General features: G+C 33.7%; 1 protein-coding gene across 1 annotated transcript; it reads left to right on the top strand.

Annotated features, from left to right (window-relative positions):
- The first annotated feature begins 1957 nt into the window (after nt 1–1957).
- Nucleotides 1958–4320, top strand: LOC140976545 (pentatricopeptide repeat-containing protein At3g16010). The gene is made up of 2 exons (XM_073440775.1): nt 1958–2270; nt 2396–4320. The coding sequence occupies exons 1-2, from the start codon at nt 2180–2182 to the stop codon at nt 4231–4233; spliced, it is 1929 nt and encodes a 642-aa protein (XP_073296876.1). The 5' UTR covers nt 1958–2179; the 3' UTR covers nt 4234–4320.
- Nucleotides 4321–18657: the final 14337 nt, after the last annotated feature.

Raw genomic sequence — 18657 nt, 5'->3', positions numbered from 1 at the left:
ATAAATTTGATGGGTTTTTTAATTAAGAAATTATTGAACTTATTTGTTACTATTCACAAACTTGAAGGGGGTAAATGTCACATTTAAATTTAGGTGGATTTTTTAACTTGCATGATTTCGAATACAAATCAAATATTTTTTGAGTCAGATCGAAAAACTCAATATTCGTTTAGATCTTTATACTCTTACGGTTGAAGTAAAAAACAAAGAGGTTCACATGAAAATGATGAATAAATCATTTCAGAATTTAGAATGCTTTTTCCCAGTTATTTTTCCTAATTTGGGAGCAATATAGGGTTGTTGAACTGAACGCTGAGATGTTAAAATGGGTTCGATGCTAAGAATAATACCAGCAATCAAATTAATCTTAGCTATTTTAATAATTTGAAATTTGACTTGAATAAATTATATAGCATCACTTGTTAAAATTGGAAGGATACTAATTGTACAATTAATTTTATTTTTATCTTAATCAGAATTTGTTACAAAAATTATATTTCAACATAACGTATTTATTTTAACTTAATTTAGGACTAATGTTCATAGTTATATTCATATTATGTGTGCCAGTTAGATGGTATAAACAGGGGTAGGAAAAAATACCGAATTTTCGGTATACCAAAGATTTCGGTATGGTAACAATACAGAATTTTTCAGTACGGTAACGATTTGCAATTTGAAAATTTCTGTATATATCGGAATACCGAAATAGTAAAAAAATATACAAAATTTAAAATGTTAGGTTTTTTTCGGTATAAAACGATATATACCGATACCGTACCGAAATCTTGGTTTACCGTACAATTTCGGTATAAACGGTATGCTAGTTATATGTACCGAAATTTTCGGTATACCGATTTTCGGTACGGTAAAGATATAAGTTTTCTTATACCGTATTTTCAATACGTTATACGGTATAGGATTTTCGGTACGGTACGATATATCACCCCTAGGTATAAAACGAATATCTCAAAAGTTTTTTGTTTGGGATTTCAAATTTAAATAAAAAAATAAAATTAGTCTTTTTAAAAAATAAAATTAAAAATTTGACACTTGAGATAATTTTGAAACAAAAAAATTTTATTAGATGATATCACCGGTCAATTTTGTAAAATGAATAACATATTTGGGTCACACATCAAAAATTATTATTTTTTCTACCAAAGGTATTCCTTATTATTGTAAATATGAGCAGGATGACTCGTCTCATGATAAAAATCCATAAAATTATCTCACAAGAGACCCACTAATTTTGAAAATGATTTCATAAACTTTTATTTGAGCATGAAAACGAAAACTAACATGTATGAATGTAAAATTAAATTAAGAGTAATTGAATGCAAAGAAATAAACATAATATGTTTAAAGATGCAATTCTCCTACAAAGTTTTTTTTATATATAGAAAATAATCTATTTATCCACAAATTTAACATAAATATTTTGCTCAGTAAATTAATTTAAATTGTGAAAAAAATATATTTTTTGCAGCATATGTGTTTATTTACCAATTTTTATATTTATCGAGTGTTTTTTATTTACCAATATTTCATATTATTATAAAATAGCACAGCATAACCATTTTGATATAGTTTTTAATATATATATAGCCAAACATAAATTAAATTTAATATATACATATATAATTTTTGACAAAATATCAAATTTAATCTCAAATGAGACGTAATATTTTTAATCTTATATCTTTTATTAAATAAATTATAATCTTGTGACTACGTTTTAATAATAAATTGTAGTTTTTTTCCTTAAAATCATGTAGTTTAATTTCTAATATTATTGTAAAAATTTAATAATTATATTGTTAAATATGTGAATGCCACAAATAAATTTTTTAACTATGTAATTATAAAAAAAATTAATTAAAACAATAATTTTTGTGTTGAAATTTAAAAGTCCCTAATTTATTACATATAACGTGTGAGAGATACTTTTTTAATTTTTAGAGAGACAATTGTGAATTCCATTTCTCTGTTGCCCCTCATCCCTCCACTTTTCAAGATTTTACCGCCGCAACAGTCACCGTCCACCGGTCCTCCGTCAGCGGTGGCAGATACGGTCTCAATTTTACTTTATACAATGGTCGTGCAGATAGTAAATTCATGCTAGGATCCTGAGGAATGGAACTTTACAATTCGTGAGTTGGTGGTGGCGCAAGTCGAGATGATTCAAGTGGAAAATCTTGCTAAATCGGCTGTATCGAAGCGTGGGATATCCACCTGTTCTTGTCTATTTGAGAGGGTCAAGCAAACAGGTGAAATCATATGAATTTGGAATCTTTGATTTTTCGCATTTTGTATCGTCTGTTACTGTAATTTGATGGAACAACTTTTGTCGGGGATCTCGTAATAAGTTTGTGTTGCTTGCATTTTTTTGCAGAAAATGAAATAGTTAAAATGTTTCAGCTGGGACGTCCAAAAGATGAGACCCCAAAATCTGAGCAACGTTTCGAGAAACGAAAGAACTGTTCTTCGAGGGCTCTTGATGAGAGGTTTGTTAGGATTTTGAAGATATTTAAATGGGGACCTGATGCCGAGAAGGCTCTGGATGTTCTTAAATTGAAGGTTGATCATAGATTAGTTCGCGAGGTTTTGCAAGTAGATGTTGATTTCAATGTAAAAATACAGTTTTTCAAATGGGCTGGGAAAAGAAGGAACTTTGAGCACGATTCAACTACATACATGGCTTTAATCCGATGCCTCGAGGAAGCGGGGCTGGTTGGTGGACTATGGAGGATGATTCAGGATATGGTCAAGAGTTCGTGTGCCATTAGCCCAGCTGAGCTGTCGGAAATTGTAAGGATTTTGGGCAGGATGAAGATGGTTGATAAAGCACTTGCAATCTTTTACCAGATAAAAATTCGCAAGTGCAAACCATCCTCGAGCACGTATAACTCTATAATCTTGATGTTGATGAGAGAAGGTCGTCTTGAAAAAGTTCAAGAGCTGTATAATGAGATGTGCCGTGACGGTGACTGTTTTCCAGATACGCTAACATACAGTGCTCTCATATCAGCATTCTCTAAACTAGGTCGTGATGATTTTGCCATTAGGCTGTTTGATGAAATGAAAGAAAACGGATTAAATCCTAATCCAAAAATATATACTACTTTGTTAGGTGTTTACTTTAAATTGGGTAAGGTTGAAAAGGCGTTAGGATTAATGAAAGAGATGAAAGAAATGGGTTGTGCACCAACTGTATATACATATACAGAATTGATTAGAGGGCTTGGTGCTGTTGGGAGGGTTGAAGAAGGTTACTCTATATTCTTGAATATGCTTAACGAAGGTTATAAACCAGATGTGGTGCTCATAAATAATGTCATAAATCTCCTGGGAAGGGCAGAACGTCTGACTGATGCTATTAAGATTTTTGAAAGAATGGAGTTAATGGAATGTAAGCCAAATGTGGTGACGTATAATACTATTATTAAATCTTTGTTCGATTTGAAATACCCATTAACTGAGATCATGTCGTGGTATGAGAAAATGAAAATAAGTAGTGTTAGTCCTAGTTCTTTTACTTATTCGATTCTTATAGATGGATTTTGCAAGAAAAATAATTTAGAAAAAGCACTACTGATGCTTGAGGAAATGGATGAAAAGGGCTTTCCTCCATGTCCAGCTGCATACTGCAGCTTGATCAACAGTCTTGGCCGAGCAAAACGTTATGATGCTGCTCATGAGCTATTTCAGGAACTGAAGGAAAACTGTGGATCTTCAAGTGCTCGTGTGTATGCCGTGATGATAAAGCATTTTGGAAAGTGTGGACGTTTGACAGAGGCTGTCGATCTCTTCAATGAGATGAAAAGACTTGGTTGTATTCCAGATGTCTATGCCTATAATGCACTCATGTCTGGGATGGTGAGGTCTGGCATGACGGATGAGGCTCAGCTTTTGCTTCGAACCATGGAAGAAAATGGGTGCACTCCTGATCTTAATTCATACAACATTATTTTGAATGGATTGGCAAAAACCGGGGGTCCTCAAATGGCGATGGAGATGCTTAAAAAGATGAAGAATTCCAAGATGAAGCCTGATGCTGTATCTTACAACACGGTTCTTGGTCGTCTTAGCCGTGCTGGCATGTTTGAAGAGGCTGCAAATTTGATGAGAGAGATGCGCTTGAATGGCTTACAATATGATCTCATAACATACTCATCAATACTCGAGGCTGTTGGCCAAGTCGATGAAGATGGCAAGCTTGTGGCAGCGTAAAATCCTGTTATTGTAGTAAATATATACGAGACTACGTATAACATCATATTTGCATTGGGATCAGAGTGCAATGGTGGCCGTTCTCCATCATGTCAGCTAGAAGAAAATGCAGCATTTCTCATGTTCCTTTCGCTGGTGGATTGTAATTTTTTACACGATGTCACAAATAACGTCAAACAGATTCATTATTTGTATTTCTCTCATCATGTCAGCTAGAAGAAAATGCAGCATTTCTCATGTTCTTTTCGCTGGTGGATTGTAATTTTACACAGGGTCACAAATAACATCAAACTGATTCATTATTTGTATCTCTGTTTCAAGAACATGAGATACCGATCCTTGATTTAACGAAGCATCAAGTTATTAGTTCGGATTCACGAAAGTAGAACCTGGAACTCTTAGCGAGGAAAATTTGAACTCTACTTCTCAGATGGAGGTCAAGATCAGAGGAATATTCAAACATGGATGTTGGAGCAGTTGCCCAACGAATGAATTCTGAACTATTGACTGTGAGACTTTTTGATATCTTTTTCTAATTTTTTTAATTTAATTAAATGCATATTTTATTTTTCAAAATTAAGATTAAGATTGGTTCTCCTCTAGTCTCAAAAGAATTTTCTTGTATGCTGACTGATATTGAATTTTTTTTGGTGGCAGCTACTATCACTCGTCTATTAGATTAGGCAAAAACTTGTGTGAGACGGTCTAACTTGTCGTATTTTGTAAGACATATCTCTTATTTGGGTCATCTATGAAAAAGTATTACTTTTTATGCTAAGAGTATTATTTTTTATTGTGAATATCAGTAGGGTTGACCCGTCTCACATATAAAGATTTGTGAGACCGTATCACAAGAGACATACTATTAGATTATGACAAGATAATGCTAGATATTAATCACATTCGATTAAATAGGTTATTATTATCATCATCATCATGATCGAAGTAAGATTTTGAATATCAATAATTAAATGATTTTAGTGGGGATTGGCGTATATGTTCAAAAGAGCACAGTGGCTTGACTTTAAAACCAACATGTGATAGTTTATGTTAGATTGCTTTTGGACGAGATGATTTAATTTTGAATGAATTATTTTATTTGGCGAGAGATTTGAACGATAATTTTGAAATGACATCCAATGATTAGCATTACATCTAAATGAATTAGCTAATGATTTTATTGGAAAAAGATTTGAACGATAATTTTGAAATGAAACTCAATTTGGGTGTTTGAAATTCATCATAATTATCATTGCATCTATATGAATTAAGATTAATTTGAAATACACTTCCAAACAATCAAACAAATTTAAAATCTATAGATTTGAAATTCATACCGTTAGATCCTTTCGTCCAGCGTAATACAAGGGAATTGTGTTTTACTCCAATAAACGATGATTATGAGCTAATTGGAGGTACACATTCATATAAAGCAGGTTTGTTATGCTCGTGCTAACATTTATGAACTTGGTCCTAATGCTCTAGAGTTCAAGAATTGCATGGTGTTAAGAAAATGCAACAAATGCATGCAATAAATCCAAAATCAATGCTAGAAAGTTTCTTGGATGAAAATATATACTTTTATATATAGGTGCTTAAAATATTTTAAAAAAACACGCATGACACATATAAACAAGAGGATTTTAGCTATAAATATCTATATTGTTGGAATTTTTAAGTTTTGGTGATTGAATAAAGTTGCTAGGATAATTAAAGAACCTAACTAAACTGAATTCAAGGAGGAAAATTGATTTTACATAAGAAGAAGTTTCCTAAGAAGCTTAACTGATTACAAAGCCGGACAGATAAAATATAAAAAGGATACTGATAGCTAAACAATTCAAGGTTGACTGGTGAAGCTCAACTGACAGTCTATCTAGTTGATCAGTCAGTCCAAATCCATCTATTCCCTGAAGAATCAGTATAATCAATGATTAAGGATCAGAGCCCGACTGAAATAACAGATAAAACTTTTCGTAATAACAGTCGCTGAACCTTAACAGAATGTCAGGTTTTTGTATTCGGAAATGGATACATTTTGAAAAGATTACCGTTGTAGATTAAGATATAAATAGATCGGTTAAATAAGATCCGAAGATTATACCGTTACAATATCTATTTTTTATTATCAAAAACAAATTGATCTTCTCTGAAGAAGCTTTCCGTAAGACAAACTAAAATAGCTAGGACACGTCGATAAATCATTATCTGATCGTTTTGAGGATCTGATTTGTGCTAGAATTTCTATGTAAAATCTGTGTAATTGAGAGTAAGAAGTTTTACTACTCAAAGTGTTTAGATTGAAGTTTTACTAAGAGTTTCAGTTAGACAGTATTAAGTCCTATTGAAGTGAGTGATTTTAAATTACTTGTAATTATCAAAGTCTTTTAGTGCAAACCTTCAGTGAGAAATAAGAGGTGACAAAGAAGTTTTGAAATATCCGAACATCCAGAAACAAAATTGTGAATATTTACTTTTCAGCCTACTTACCTTTCTACTATTCAGTAAACCTCTACTGATTTTTTTGTTAAACCATTTTTTTCAACCAATTTCAGTAAGTCTACTTCTGCATAGTTCATGCTGATTGATTTACTGATAACTTAACTGACAAGAACAAAAGTTCAGTGTTGCTTACCCAACCGAAAAACTTTTGAGATAAATTTATTCACCCCGCTCTAAATTTATTTTTGATCCTAACAAATAGTATCAGAGCAGTTTATTCTTGTTTCTGAACACGATATCCTAAATGGCATCATTAAGCAAGATCTCAATGTTTTCTAAAGAAGATTTTGATGACTAGAAGATCATAATGCAGGCTCATCTAGCTGTCAAGATTATGATATGTGGTACTTTATCACAGATGGACCAATGAGGATCATGAAAGCAAATAATGCTATTGTCATTTCTGATGGTGCTCCTCAGATGATTGAAAAACCAATGATGGAATGGACTAATGAGGACAAGAAGAAGGAAAATCTGGACAACTTGGTCAATGACATTGTACAAAAATTTGAACAAGAATACCTTCAGCAAGATCAAAATATGTCTCACTGCCAAATAAATCTGGGATAAACTGATACAATTATGCGAAGGTAATTATCAAACAAAGGAAAATAAACTGTCTGTGGCAATCCAAAAATTTGATAGTATCGACATGAAGGATGGAGAATCCATGTCGGACTTCGATGAAAGAGTGGGATGTATTATTATTGAAATGGTTGCTCTTGGGAAGGAATATGGAAATAGAGAAATAGCCTTGAAAATTATTATGACACTCTAAAGAGAATGAAACGTCAAAACAATGGCTATGCAAGAATCAAAGGACCATAACAAGCTTCAATTCCACGATATGTTTCCATATCTCAAAGCATATGAATTCGAATTGGAAACAAGAACTGATAGTGAATATTCAATCAAACTAACAAAGGCTCTAGCTGCTATAACTACCAAACAAAATTCCTCAAAAGAGAATTCAACTGAGCAATTGAACAGTGATGCAATGTTACTGTTTGTAAGAAAATTTGGGAAGTTCTTAAAAAATAATCAGGGCAACTTTCAAAGTCCAAGAAGACGTAATCATAACAAGAAAGAGTTCATCAGTGAGGACAATGCATGTTTCAACTGTGGAAAAGTCAGGCATTTTATAACCAACTGTCCCAATCCAAAGAAGGATGAGAGGAGGCCAACTGACAAAAAAGGTCGATTTCATAACAAGAAGAAAAAGTCTAAATATGACAATATGTCATTCAGAAAAAAAGAAAATCAGAAGGTGCTTGTTGCTGAAGATAGCAAAGCAAGGTGGGCTGATTCTGAGACTGACTCATCAGAGTCAGGATACTCCACTAGTGAAAGTGATGAAGAGGTGGTACAATGCTTCATGACTGATGCTGAGCTAGAATCTACCTGTGATAAGTATTTAACTTTAGTTCAAATTATTTTACACGAAATGATCTCTTCACTGTACTCAATGACATGGTAATATAGTACAAGATATTTTCTCAATCATTCGAGGAAGTGAAAGCAAAGAAAGCAAGCTAAACTGAAAATGATGTTGAGCTTAACTGAGAAAAGTCAGATAAAATATTAGGTCTTAAGGCAGAAATTACAAAATTAAAAACTGAAAATGAAGAAGTATTGAATGAACATCAGAAACTTGTTTCTGAGAATAAGAACTTAGTTGAACTGATTAGCATTTGGAATAAGTCGTCAGTAAGTCTTGTGAAAATGCAAGAGCTGCAGAAGCACTCAGAAGACAAAATTAGTCTTGGCTTCAGTGGTAATGATGGCAATCCTATTAACTGTAGTACCCGATCGAAACTGAACATGTGAAAAAGGAAAAACATTCATTTCGTAAAGTCTAATACGGTATATGACATCAAAATTCAACTGATCAAGTTGGGAAACATGTCGAATTAATGAACAAATACAAAAAGTTTGGTATTGGATATACACAAGAGAGTTCATTTGTCAAACCCAACTGGTCTGATCATAGATTCAGCCAGGCAAGATGTTGGAACATCTCATGTTCTCAATCTTGATTTTGATGTTAACAAAACTTGTTAATTTGTTTATAATGAATTTACATAAGTGCGTAGAAAGGTACCGAGCCTAAACTGAAACTATCGAGACGCAAACTGAAAGTGCCAACTGATTGCCCAAACTGAACCAGTTCAACTGATTGACCAGCTGATAGGTAGTTCAACAGAAGACCTTCAGAAGCTCGGCCAACTGATGAAGAGCTCAACTGATGAACCAGTTTAACTGAAGCAGTGAAATCAGTTTAGCTGACGAGCCAACTGATTTCACAAAACCAGTTCAAGACCAGTTCAACTGATCAGTTCAGAGCATCAGCTAGGAACCGACCAGTTTGCAGAACACGACAAGCTTATCTAAGTGGAATCCAGCTGTGCGCATTTAAGAAAAGCAATTGTCCAGTCAAAAGACAATAATGAACGTTGCAGCAGGGCTTAAAGTCAAGACGTTGCAGCAGGGCTTAAAGTCAAAAAGGACAAGACACAAATATCGAGAAACATATTCAAACTGCAATGGACAAATTTGATGAGTCTTGATAAATGACCTCGAAGCCTCTATAAATACAAGACTAAAACCATCAACAAAAAAAGAGAAGAGTAGTTTGTGAAGATCACAAAAGAAAAAGGGCACGCTCAACTCATATCAGCTTTCAAAAGCAATCAGCCCAGATTTGAGGGAACACTTCAAAGTGTTATCAGCTTAGATTAGAAAGTACTTTTCCCTCAATATGTGAGAACACTTTCTTATCAGTTCTCACACACGCACACACCCATACACCATCACTCACATACATACAGAAAGTAGAGCGTATTGAAAAGTTGAGTGAGTCTTGCACAAAGATGTTAAATTTATGTATGTAGTTTTTAACACATAGACGTTAAACAAGTGTTGCCTTCAGTCTATACTAGAGTTCAGTTAGACAGTAGGGAAGTCCTAAGCTGAGTGGGTTTGTACAAGATATTGTATAAATCAAAGTCTTCTAGAGGATCCTACCCAAGGTAGTAGAAGGTGTGACGTAGGAGCAGTTGAAGTCTTTGAATATCCATAAACATATCTTGTGTACTTAACTGCTTAACTATTGTTTTTAAATTGATTTGATCAGTTTGAGCTGTTGTCAATTCAGTTCTCACCATAACTGAACTGATATATGCAAGAACTAATCCCTCTTATTTCAATTATTCATTTTACACAAGTTAAAAGGCTTTCAAATTAGTCAACTTTCTTAACGAAGAATTATTTCGAGTGTCTTCCGCTTGATTTAAACCAAACTCGATTTAATTCATCGGTGTTTACATTCTTAGAACACGAGTTATTGAAGATCATTGAGAATATTGTGTTTGAAGCACCCTTACAAGTGTGAGAACCAATCCATCAATTGGTATCAGAGTTAGTTGTTCTAAGAAAAACATTTGAAAACTGATATTTTAAATGTGTTTCAAAATGTTATTCAAAATGGTTTTCAAAATCCTTTTAAAAATTTTATATGAGTTTACCGTGGGAAGAGAGAAGATTTTTGGATCTGCAACTAACATCGTAGCCACTTCTCTCGACTCCATATTTTGTTGTTTTAGCAACTTGAAGGGTTTTGAATTCAAACTGACAGCAGAATAGCTAAACTGATCAGCGGACAAGATTTCAGTTGCCAGCCTGCCAGTTCATCTATCAAAGTAAATGATCAATGTGGTTCAGCATCAGTTGAGTTTAGTTTGAGTCAGCTCGACCAGTTAGCCAGCACAGAGATCAAGTCCAAGGCAAATTAGCTGCTCTTCTAGCAAAGAAAACTCAAGATCGATGTAGCATTCAAAGCATTCAAGGCAACCAGTTATTGGTATATTCAGTTCTATTATATATAAATTGACTGATATTTGATGTTGTTTACAATTCGCTGTTGTAGTAGCAATTACCTTACACATGTTGGTGTGTTAAATGTATGATACAAGGGACGCCTATTTGGTTAAATAAACATCGCGTTTATCCAGTTGATTTCTTTGTAACTGAACTGTTATCTCAAGATTTGTTGTCTAAACTGCTTGAATGATAAAAGATGCTAAAACTTCATTAAATCGCATAAATGATTATATTTTTACGGGGGAGTTTTAAATTCGGTTCTTGAGGGGGAGCTTTCTTATCCCTCGAACTAAAAAATGTTTTAAACTCGTTTTTAATTCAGTTCTTGAGGAGGAGTTCTCTTTAATTATCCCTCGAATTGAAATTTTATTTCTTTGTTTTTTGCTTAAATGTTTTAAATGTTTTTTATTCTCACAAAGGGGGAGAATTAATATTAAATTTTAAAATTTAATTTTAAAATCATTTTAATTGCTCAAGTTTTGTGATCATAAAAAAGGGGAAGATTGTTGGAACATTTAATATTCGCAATCTTGATTTTGATGTTAACAAAACTTGTTAATTTGTTTCTAATGAATTTACCTAAGTGCGCAGAAAGCTACCGAGCCTAAGCTGAAGCTATCGAGACGCAAAATGAAAGCGTCAATTGATTGCCCAAATTGAACCAGTTCAACTGATTGATCAGCTGATAGGTAGTTCAGCAGAAGACCTTCAGAAGCTCGGTCAGCTGATGAAGAGCTCAACTGATGAATAGCTCAGCTGACCAGTTCAACTGAAGCAGTAAAATCAGTTCAGCTGACGAGCCAACTGATTTCACCAAACCAGTTCAACTGATCAGTTCAGAGCATCAGCTAGGAACCGACCAGTTTGCAGAACATGACAAGCTTATCTAAGTAGAATCCAGCTGTGCGCATTTAAAAAAAACAATTGTCCAGTCAAAAGACAATAATGAACGTTGTAACAGAGCATAAAGTCAAGACGTTCCAGAATGACTGTCAGAAAGGAAAAGACAAAAATAGCAAGAAAACGGACAAATTTGATGAGTCTTGATGAACGGACTCGAAGCCTCAATAAATACAAAACCAAGACCATCAACAACAAAAAAAAGAAGAGAAGTGTGTGAAGATCACAAAATAAAAAGGACACGCTTAACTCATATCAGCTTTTAAGAAGCAATCAGCCCAGATTTGAGGGAACACTTCAAAGTGTTATCAGCTTATATTAGAAAGCACTTTTCTCTCAGTGTGTGAGAACACTTTCGTATCAGTTCTCACACACACACCATCACTCACATGCATACAGAAAGTAGAACGTATTGAAAAAATAAGTGAGTCTTGCACAAAGACGTTAAACTTGTGTATGTAGTTTTTAACACATAGACGTTAAACAAGTGTTGGCTGGAAGATGTTGCCTTCAGTCTAGACTAGGAGTTCAGTTAGGCAGTAGGGTAAGTCCTAAGTTGAGTGGGTTTATACAAGGTATTGTATAAATCAAAGTCTTCTAGTGGATCCTACTCGAGGTGGTAGAAGGTGTGACGTAGGAGTAGTTGAAGTCTCCGAACATCCATAAACATATCTTGTGTACTTAAGTGCTTAAATATTGTTTTTAAATTGATTTGATCAGTTCGAGCTGTTATCAGTTCAGTTCTCACCATAACTGAACTAATATATTCAAGAATTGATCTCTCTTATTTCAGCTATTTAGTTTACACAAGTTAAAAGGCTTTCAAATTAGTCAGCTTTCTTAACGAATGATTCTTTCGAGTGTCTTCCATTTGGTTTAAAACCAAACTCGATTTAATTTATCGGTGTTAATATTTTTAGAATACGAGCTATTGAAGCTCATTGAGAATATTGTATTTGAAGCACCTTCACAGGTGTGAGAATCGATCCATCACAAGACATAACTCAAAAATGGCTAAAACCTATCAATGCAATAATTGCAAACCTGTTCAAAAGATATTCAAGCAAACCAATTATGATAGTAAGACTAAACAACATTTCATTTCACACACACACTAAGCATTGCACAAACATGATTCTGCACAATCTTTCCAGAACAAACAACGAGGTCAGGTTGTCAAACTGATCCAAGTGTGGGTTTCCAAGAGACTAATCCTGTTTGGACCCAAATAGGATTGGGTACTAGTTGATTTAATTTATGTATGCATAACAATGAACGAGAAGAACTAAAAAATTCAGTTTGGTATCTAGACAATGGATGTTCAAGGCACATGACTGGTAAAGCCAAAATGTTAAATAACTTGATCAATTGTGAAGGATCGGGGATCACTTTTGGAAATAATGCTAAGGGTACGACCGTGAGTAAGGGTAAGATTACCCATAAAATGTGATAATTAATAATGTTTTACTGGTTGAAAATATGTGCTATAATTTGATAAGTATTATCAACTCTGTGATAATGAATATTTAGTCGAATTTCGCAAAAACAATTGCTTAATCAAGATGCTAATAATCAAATATTGTTAACTGGAATTAGAAATTGTAACACTTACAAAATTGATTGCAATAATAATTATTTATTTTCACCAACTTGTTTTGCTGCTATTAATAATGATAAACAGTGGCTATGACATAAAAAAACTTAATCATCTCAATTTCATATCAATTAATAATCTGGGTAAATGGAACCTAGCTGATGGGTTACTCAGCATTGAATTTGTTAAAAATCATGTGTGCTCAGCATGTCAGTTAGGTAATCAGATTCGATCGAGTTTTAAGAATAAATGTATCAAAGTGACTAATAAATGCTTATAAATGTTTCATACGGAATTTTTTGGGCCAATACCTGCAATCAGTTTAGGAGAAATGAGATATACACTTGTGATTGTTGATGATTTCTCTCGATTTACTTAAGTGATACTTTTTAGTGGTAAGAATCATACTAGAACCCAAATAAATAAATTTCTTAAGGGTGTACAAACTGAGAAATCAACCTCAGTAATCAAGATTAGGAGTGATCGAGATACTGAGTTCACTAACAAATATTTGAATGAGTACTTATCAGATCAAGGAATTCAACATGAATACTCTATAGTAAGAACACCTCAACGTAATGGAGTTGCTAAAAGAAAAAACATGACTTTGAAGAAAGCTGCACGGACACATCACTACTTAATTGTTCAGTTGACTTTTCATTTGAAACTGATGGTTCCAGTTTCACCATGGTTAAAGCTTTAGTCAGCTGAGAGGTAGGTTGATCATCTTCCTTTATTGCAATTCAAATTCATAGGCTTTCATGTATGCAAATAATTCATGTAGCTCCATTTTGTACAAGTCTTTTGAATCACGCATAGCTATAGTCTTGAGATCTCATTCTTTCGGTAGTCCTCTCATCACCTTGAGAATTATTTCTTGGTTGCTATACATTTTTCCAAGTGCACTGAGTTTTGTTATGATTCAACTAACTCTTTCATCAAAGTCATACATAGATTCTTCGGTTTGCATTTTAATACTGTCAAATTTCTATATGGCCACATAGAGCTTATTTTATTTGGTCTGCTCATTTTCTTCACACAACTGGTCAGCTTTTCCTATATTTCTTCAACGATTTTTCATATTTTGATCTTGTTGAATATGTTTTTGTCGAGGGTTTTGTATATAATGTCTTTGGCCACATTGTCAAAATTTTATTTCTTCTTATCATCGTTTTTCCATTCACTTCTTGGTTTTTCTAGTATTTGAGGAGCACTTTCAGTGATGACTACGATTGTATTTGTCTTCATTATCTTCATTGGTCCATTTGTGATGATGAACCACATATCATCGTCTTGAGCATTTAAGAGAATCGGCATTATGATATTCCAATCATCAAAGTCTTCTTTGGAGAACTTTGAAATCTTACAGAATGATGTCATGAGGAATGTTTTGTTCAAAGACAAAAATGAACCGCTCTGATACCACTTGTCAGGATCGAGATTAGAAATTTAGAGAGGGGTGAATAAATTTTCTTTGAATTGTTTAAATTGTGTTAACAATGTTGAAACTTTTTTCTTGTCAATAGAGTTTTCAGCAAGTCAATCAGTGAACTGTACGGAAGTATGCTTACTGAAATTGGTTTAAACAAATGACTATTCAGTTGGGTAGTTAAGAGAAGACAAACTAAATGATAAATGAACGAATGAATGTTTATTGATTTTCGGAGGTTTCAATACTTATACGTCACACCTATTTCCTCAAGGAAGGTTTGTACTTAAAAACTTTGGTAATTACAAGAGATTTGAAATTACCCAATTCAATAAGATTTAACACTGTCTAACTGAAAGTGAAAAACTTAGAGTGATAGAATTCCTTGCTCACAGCTTATGTGAACTAAACAAAAGAATTTTGTGCACGAATGTGATCCTTGACATGTCAGAAAATAACGAATCAGTGTGTGATTGTTCTTCAATCTGAGTTCTTGTAATATTTTTGCAAAGAGATTTGGCTTTGTATTCAGCTGAGGATTCTTGTTGCTGGCTGGTTCAACTGATCTTATATATAGTCATAGTATTCATTGGTAACTTGTACAAAAAAATATCCGTTCATGACTGCAATGTACTTGTTGCCGATTCATCGTCTTTTCTAATATCAGTTGACTTTTGGCAGAGACTGTCACTCTAATCCTTAACACTGATCGGTAGGAACAAAAAAGCTGTATTATTTTAGGTTCTGGTCCTTAATCACTGATCGATAAGATCCTTGTAGCGATCTCGTTTAAAGTGATAGTCTGTCGGTTTGAATTAAATAAGAGTACCTTAATTAGTTTGGTAGGTTGATTTTTACGCTGATATCAGTTTGAGCTTGCGATCGGTTAGGTTACTGATTTCATTTTCTTTCTCGAATTTAGTTGTGATCTTTTTACCTAACATCAAAACTCAATGTTTCAACACCCCTGAATTCTTAAATAGAATAAGATGTTTTGGACTACCAAATTACGAGTTAAACTTGAAGGTTGGAGCTTCGATTATGTTGTTGTGGAACATAGATCATTTTATTGGATTATGCAATAACACTAAATTGATCATGACGAGGCTCAGAAACCATGTTTTGGAAGGACAAATTTTGACTAGAAGTAATACGGGTCATAAAGTGCTTATTCCAAGAATTTCATTGACCTCTTATAATCTAAGACTTTTTTTTAAATTCCAATGAAGACATTATCCTTTGATTGTATTAAACGTAATGACAATCAACAAAAGTTTGGGTCAGTTATTGTGTGAGGGACTGTCATCATAATCACAATTTATTAACATACAATCACGATTAATTAATAAACAACAGAAACGTGTGTTAAAAATTTGTGTTTGGACCTATAAAAATTTTGATATAATCTTCTCGTAAATATGACATACCAAAAAATCAATACTCAAAATAAACAACATATGCTCTCAATAAACACAACAACATAACCATGTGACAGCCATACACAATCATGACATATACAAACCAAAATATCCTAGAGCCGACAAGGCTCGATGATACCATAATACAATCCTCCAAACACATACATATAGTATCTGGGAGACCGCAACACCACGCAGTACCTAAATATAACTGAACTCATTTTCAAGGAGCTTTGGTACTTCCTGATGCTTCCTCTCGAGCGCCTAAGATCGAACCACCTGTACCTACCACTTATCATGTCCACACACAGAAGACACGACAGCCTCCACTTGGGGGGTCAGAAACCCCAGTACGAGACATCAAAAAACCACGATATATGACTTAGAAATTCAATGATGTCATGCATGAATACAGTGCATGAATAGATGCAAGATATCAGGATATCTATTAGTTAAATAGCTGCGAAAAATTATCCTAAGCTCAACTATAGGGATGACAACTTTCCCCACGGGTTTGGGGCCCAATGGGGAAAACCCGAAACGAGGATGGGGATCCTCGTTTTTTTCGGGTTTGAGTTCGGGTTCTGAGATTTTTTTAAATCCCCGATGTAGTTTGGGACGGATATGAGATTACTATCCTCATCTCCGAAATCCCTGAACCCGTCCCGAAATTAATATCAATAATAAAATAATGATATTATTAATACTAATAATATCATTATTTTATTATTGATATTAATTTCGGGACGGGTTCAGGGATTTCGGAGATGAGGATAGTAATCTCATATCCGTCCCAAACTACATCGGGGATTTAAAAAAATCTCAGAACCCGAACTCAAACCCGAAAAAAACGAGGATCCNCATCGTGTTGCCATATTAATATTTTTGAAATGGAGATGGGGATGAGAAGTTGATCCCCGAAGTTTCGGTTTGAGGATTCCCAGAACCCGAAAAAACGGGGATTGGGACGGATATGGGGGTGGGGATGGAATTCGGGGATGGGATGGCAAACCCGCCCCGACCCCGGTCCATTGCCATCCCTACTCAACTATAAGCAACTTACAAGCCAAAACTACCGAAATCAATCAAGAAATGGCTGGAAAATCGCGACCAACTCAGACGGCAAAAAATTGAAGTCGCGAAATACCTTGAAATATTTGTACCAAAACGCAGCTCTCGCAATGGCTTTCCGTATATGTGGTTATTTCAATTTTTCAGGCGACGCACCGGACGTTTGGTCAAAGGGGACGAAAATTGTTGAAGGGTTTGGGGAAGGTGGGTTTACGGGTTGGCAAGAGAGAAGATAGTTTAGTGTGTGCCTTTAGGTGTCGTGTGTGAGAGAGAGTGTCACATTATATNATATGCATAGTAATATTGTCAATAAATTAATATTTTCTAACACATATTTTAAATATTGTCAATAAATTGATATTTTCTAACACATATTAGCATTTAACAATACATGGGTTTCTAATGTGGTGAATTTTTAGAAGGGGATTTAACTGTAAATTTAACAAAATTGAATATTTTTAGCTCATCAAGAGGGGTTTACCAATTTTTTTTTTTTAAAAAAAAAACCAAGAATGATTCATGCAACTTAACCCAAAAGAAACAAGAATTATAAAAATGGATCTATGATTTGTCCTTTTGGGAAGTCATAGTGACTCTAGTATGCATGTAGGCAATCCTTAAAATAAAGCTTACATACATCTTCCAAAAAATGTAATAATACAATAATGCACATGGTATGCTATTTTCCTGCCGATGAAGATGATTAAAACGACAAGATTTCACAATCGATGCGGATAAATAAAGCATTGTCAACTATTATATGTACAATTTCGGTATAATCGATATGCTAGTTATATGTACCGAAATTTTCGGTATACCGATCCAAATTTTCGGTACGGTATCGGTATGAATTTTCTTATACCATAATTTTCGATAGATATACGGTATATAATTTTCGATACGGTACGGTATACGGTATATGATTTCGGTCCCACATGCTTTCAACATTTTTCATATAAAATTTTAGTATCGGCCCCAATGTTGGGGCAATGAGAGAAGAGATTTTATTAAGGCAAAGGCTGTAAAATTTCGAAGGCGTGAAACAACAACGAAGAGATTGACAAAATGTAGGGTGGTTATATAAGTGCCAAGAGATAGAAAAGAAACAAGCAAACAAAAGGTAATTATTCTTCTCGTGTTTTTAATTTAACTTTTGGATTGCTTTGTGTAGTTTTACATACTTTTTTTTTTTTTTTGTAACTTTGAAATAAATGGTTTGAAATAAACGTCCTTTCGATTTTATTTACGTGTTATATTGTCATTTAACTCAAATATATAAAAATGTTTAAACATCAGCTTAATATAATATATAGACACTTATCAATAAGTATCAAATACAAATGCATTATCTACTATAGGGTACTTACATATTGAGCAAGTAATAAGGTACTTATTATTTGAGATGAAGCTCCAATGATACATATGTTTTGTTTTTAGGCTTTTAGTAAAAGCATGAAAGATGTAATGAGATCTGTCAATCCTTCAAGCCTTTATTTTCCTTTTGGAGGCAAAACAGTTGTTTTCGGTGGTAATTTTCGACAAATATTGCCTTTTATTCCTAAAGACGGTAGGAAAGATATTGTTCTCGCCATTATCAATACATGGAGACATTGCACAATATTGAGATTGAC

This window comes from Primulina huaijiensis, chromosome 5, assembly GCF_012295235.1.
Source record: "Primulina huaijiensis isolate GDHJ02 chromosome 5, ASM1229523v2, whole genome shotgun sequence".
Taxonomy (NCBI): domain Eukaryota; kingdom Viridiplantae; phylum Streptophyta; class Magnoliopsida; order Lamiales; family Gesneriaceae; genus Primulina; species Primulina huaijiensis.
The sequence above is the reverse complement of the archived record's forward strand: the minus strand, read 5'-3'. Positions and strand labels throughout refer to the sequence as shown.

What these genes read in the sequence shown, in the direction of transcription:
- LOC140976545 (XM_073440775.1), top strand. Translation starts at nt 2,180, where the DNA reads ATGATTCAAGTGGAAAATCTTGCTAAATCGGCTGTATCGAAGCGTGGG. An exon ending in TGAGAGGGTCAAGCAAACAG is followed by an intron (nt 2,271 to 2,395) that starts GTGAAATCATAT and finishes ATTTTTTTGCAG; the next exon opens with AAAATGAAATAGTTAAAATG.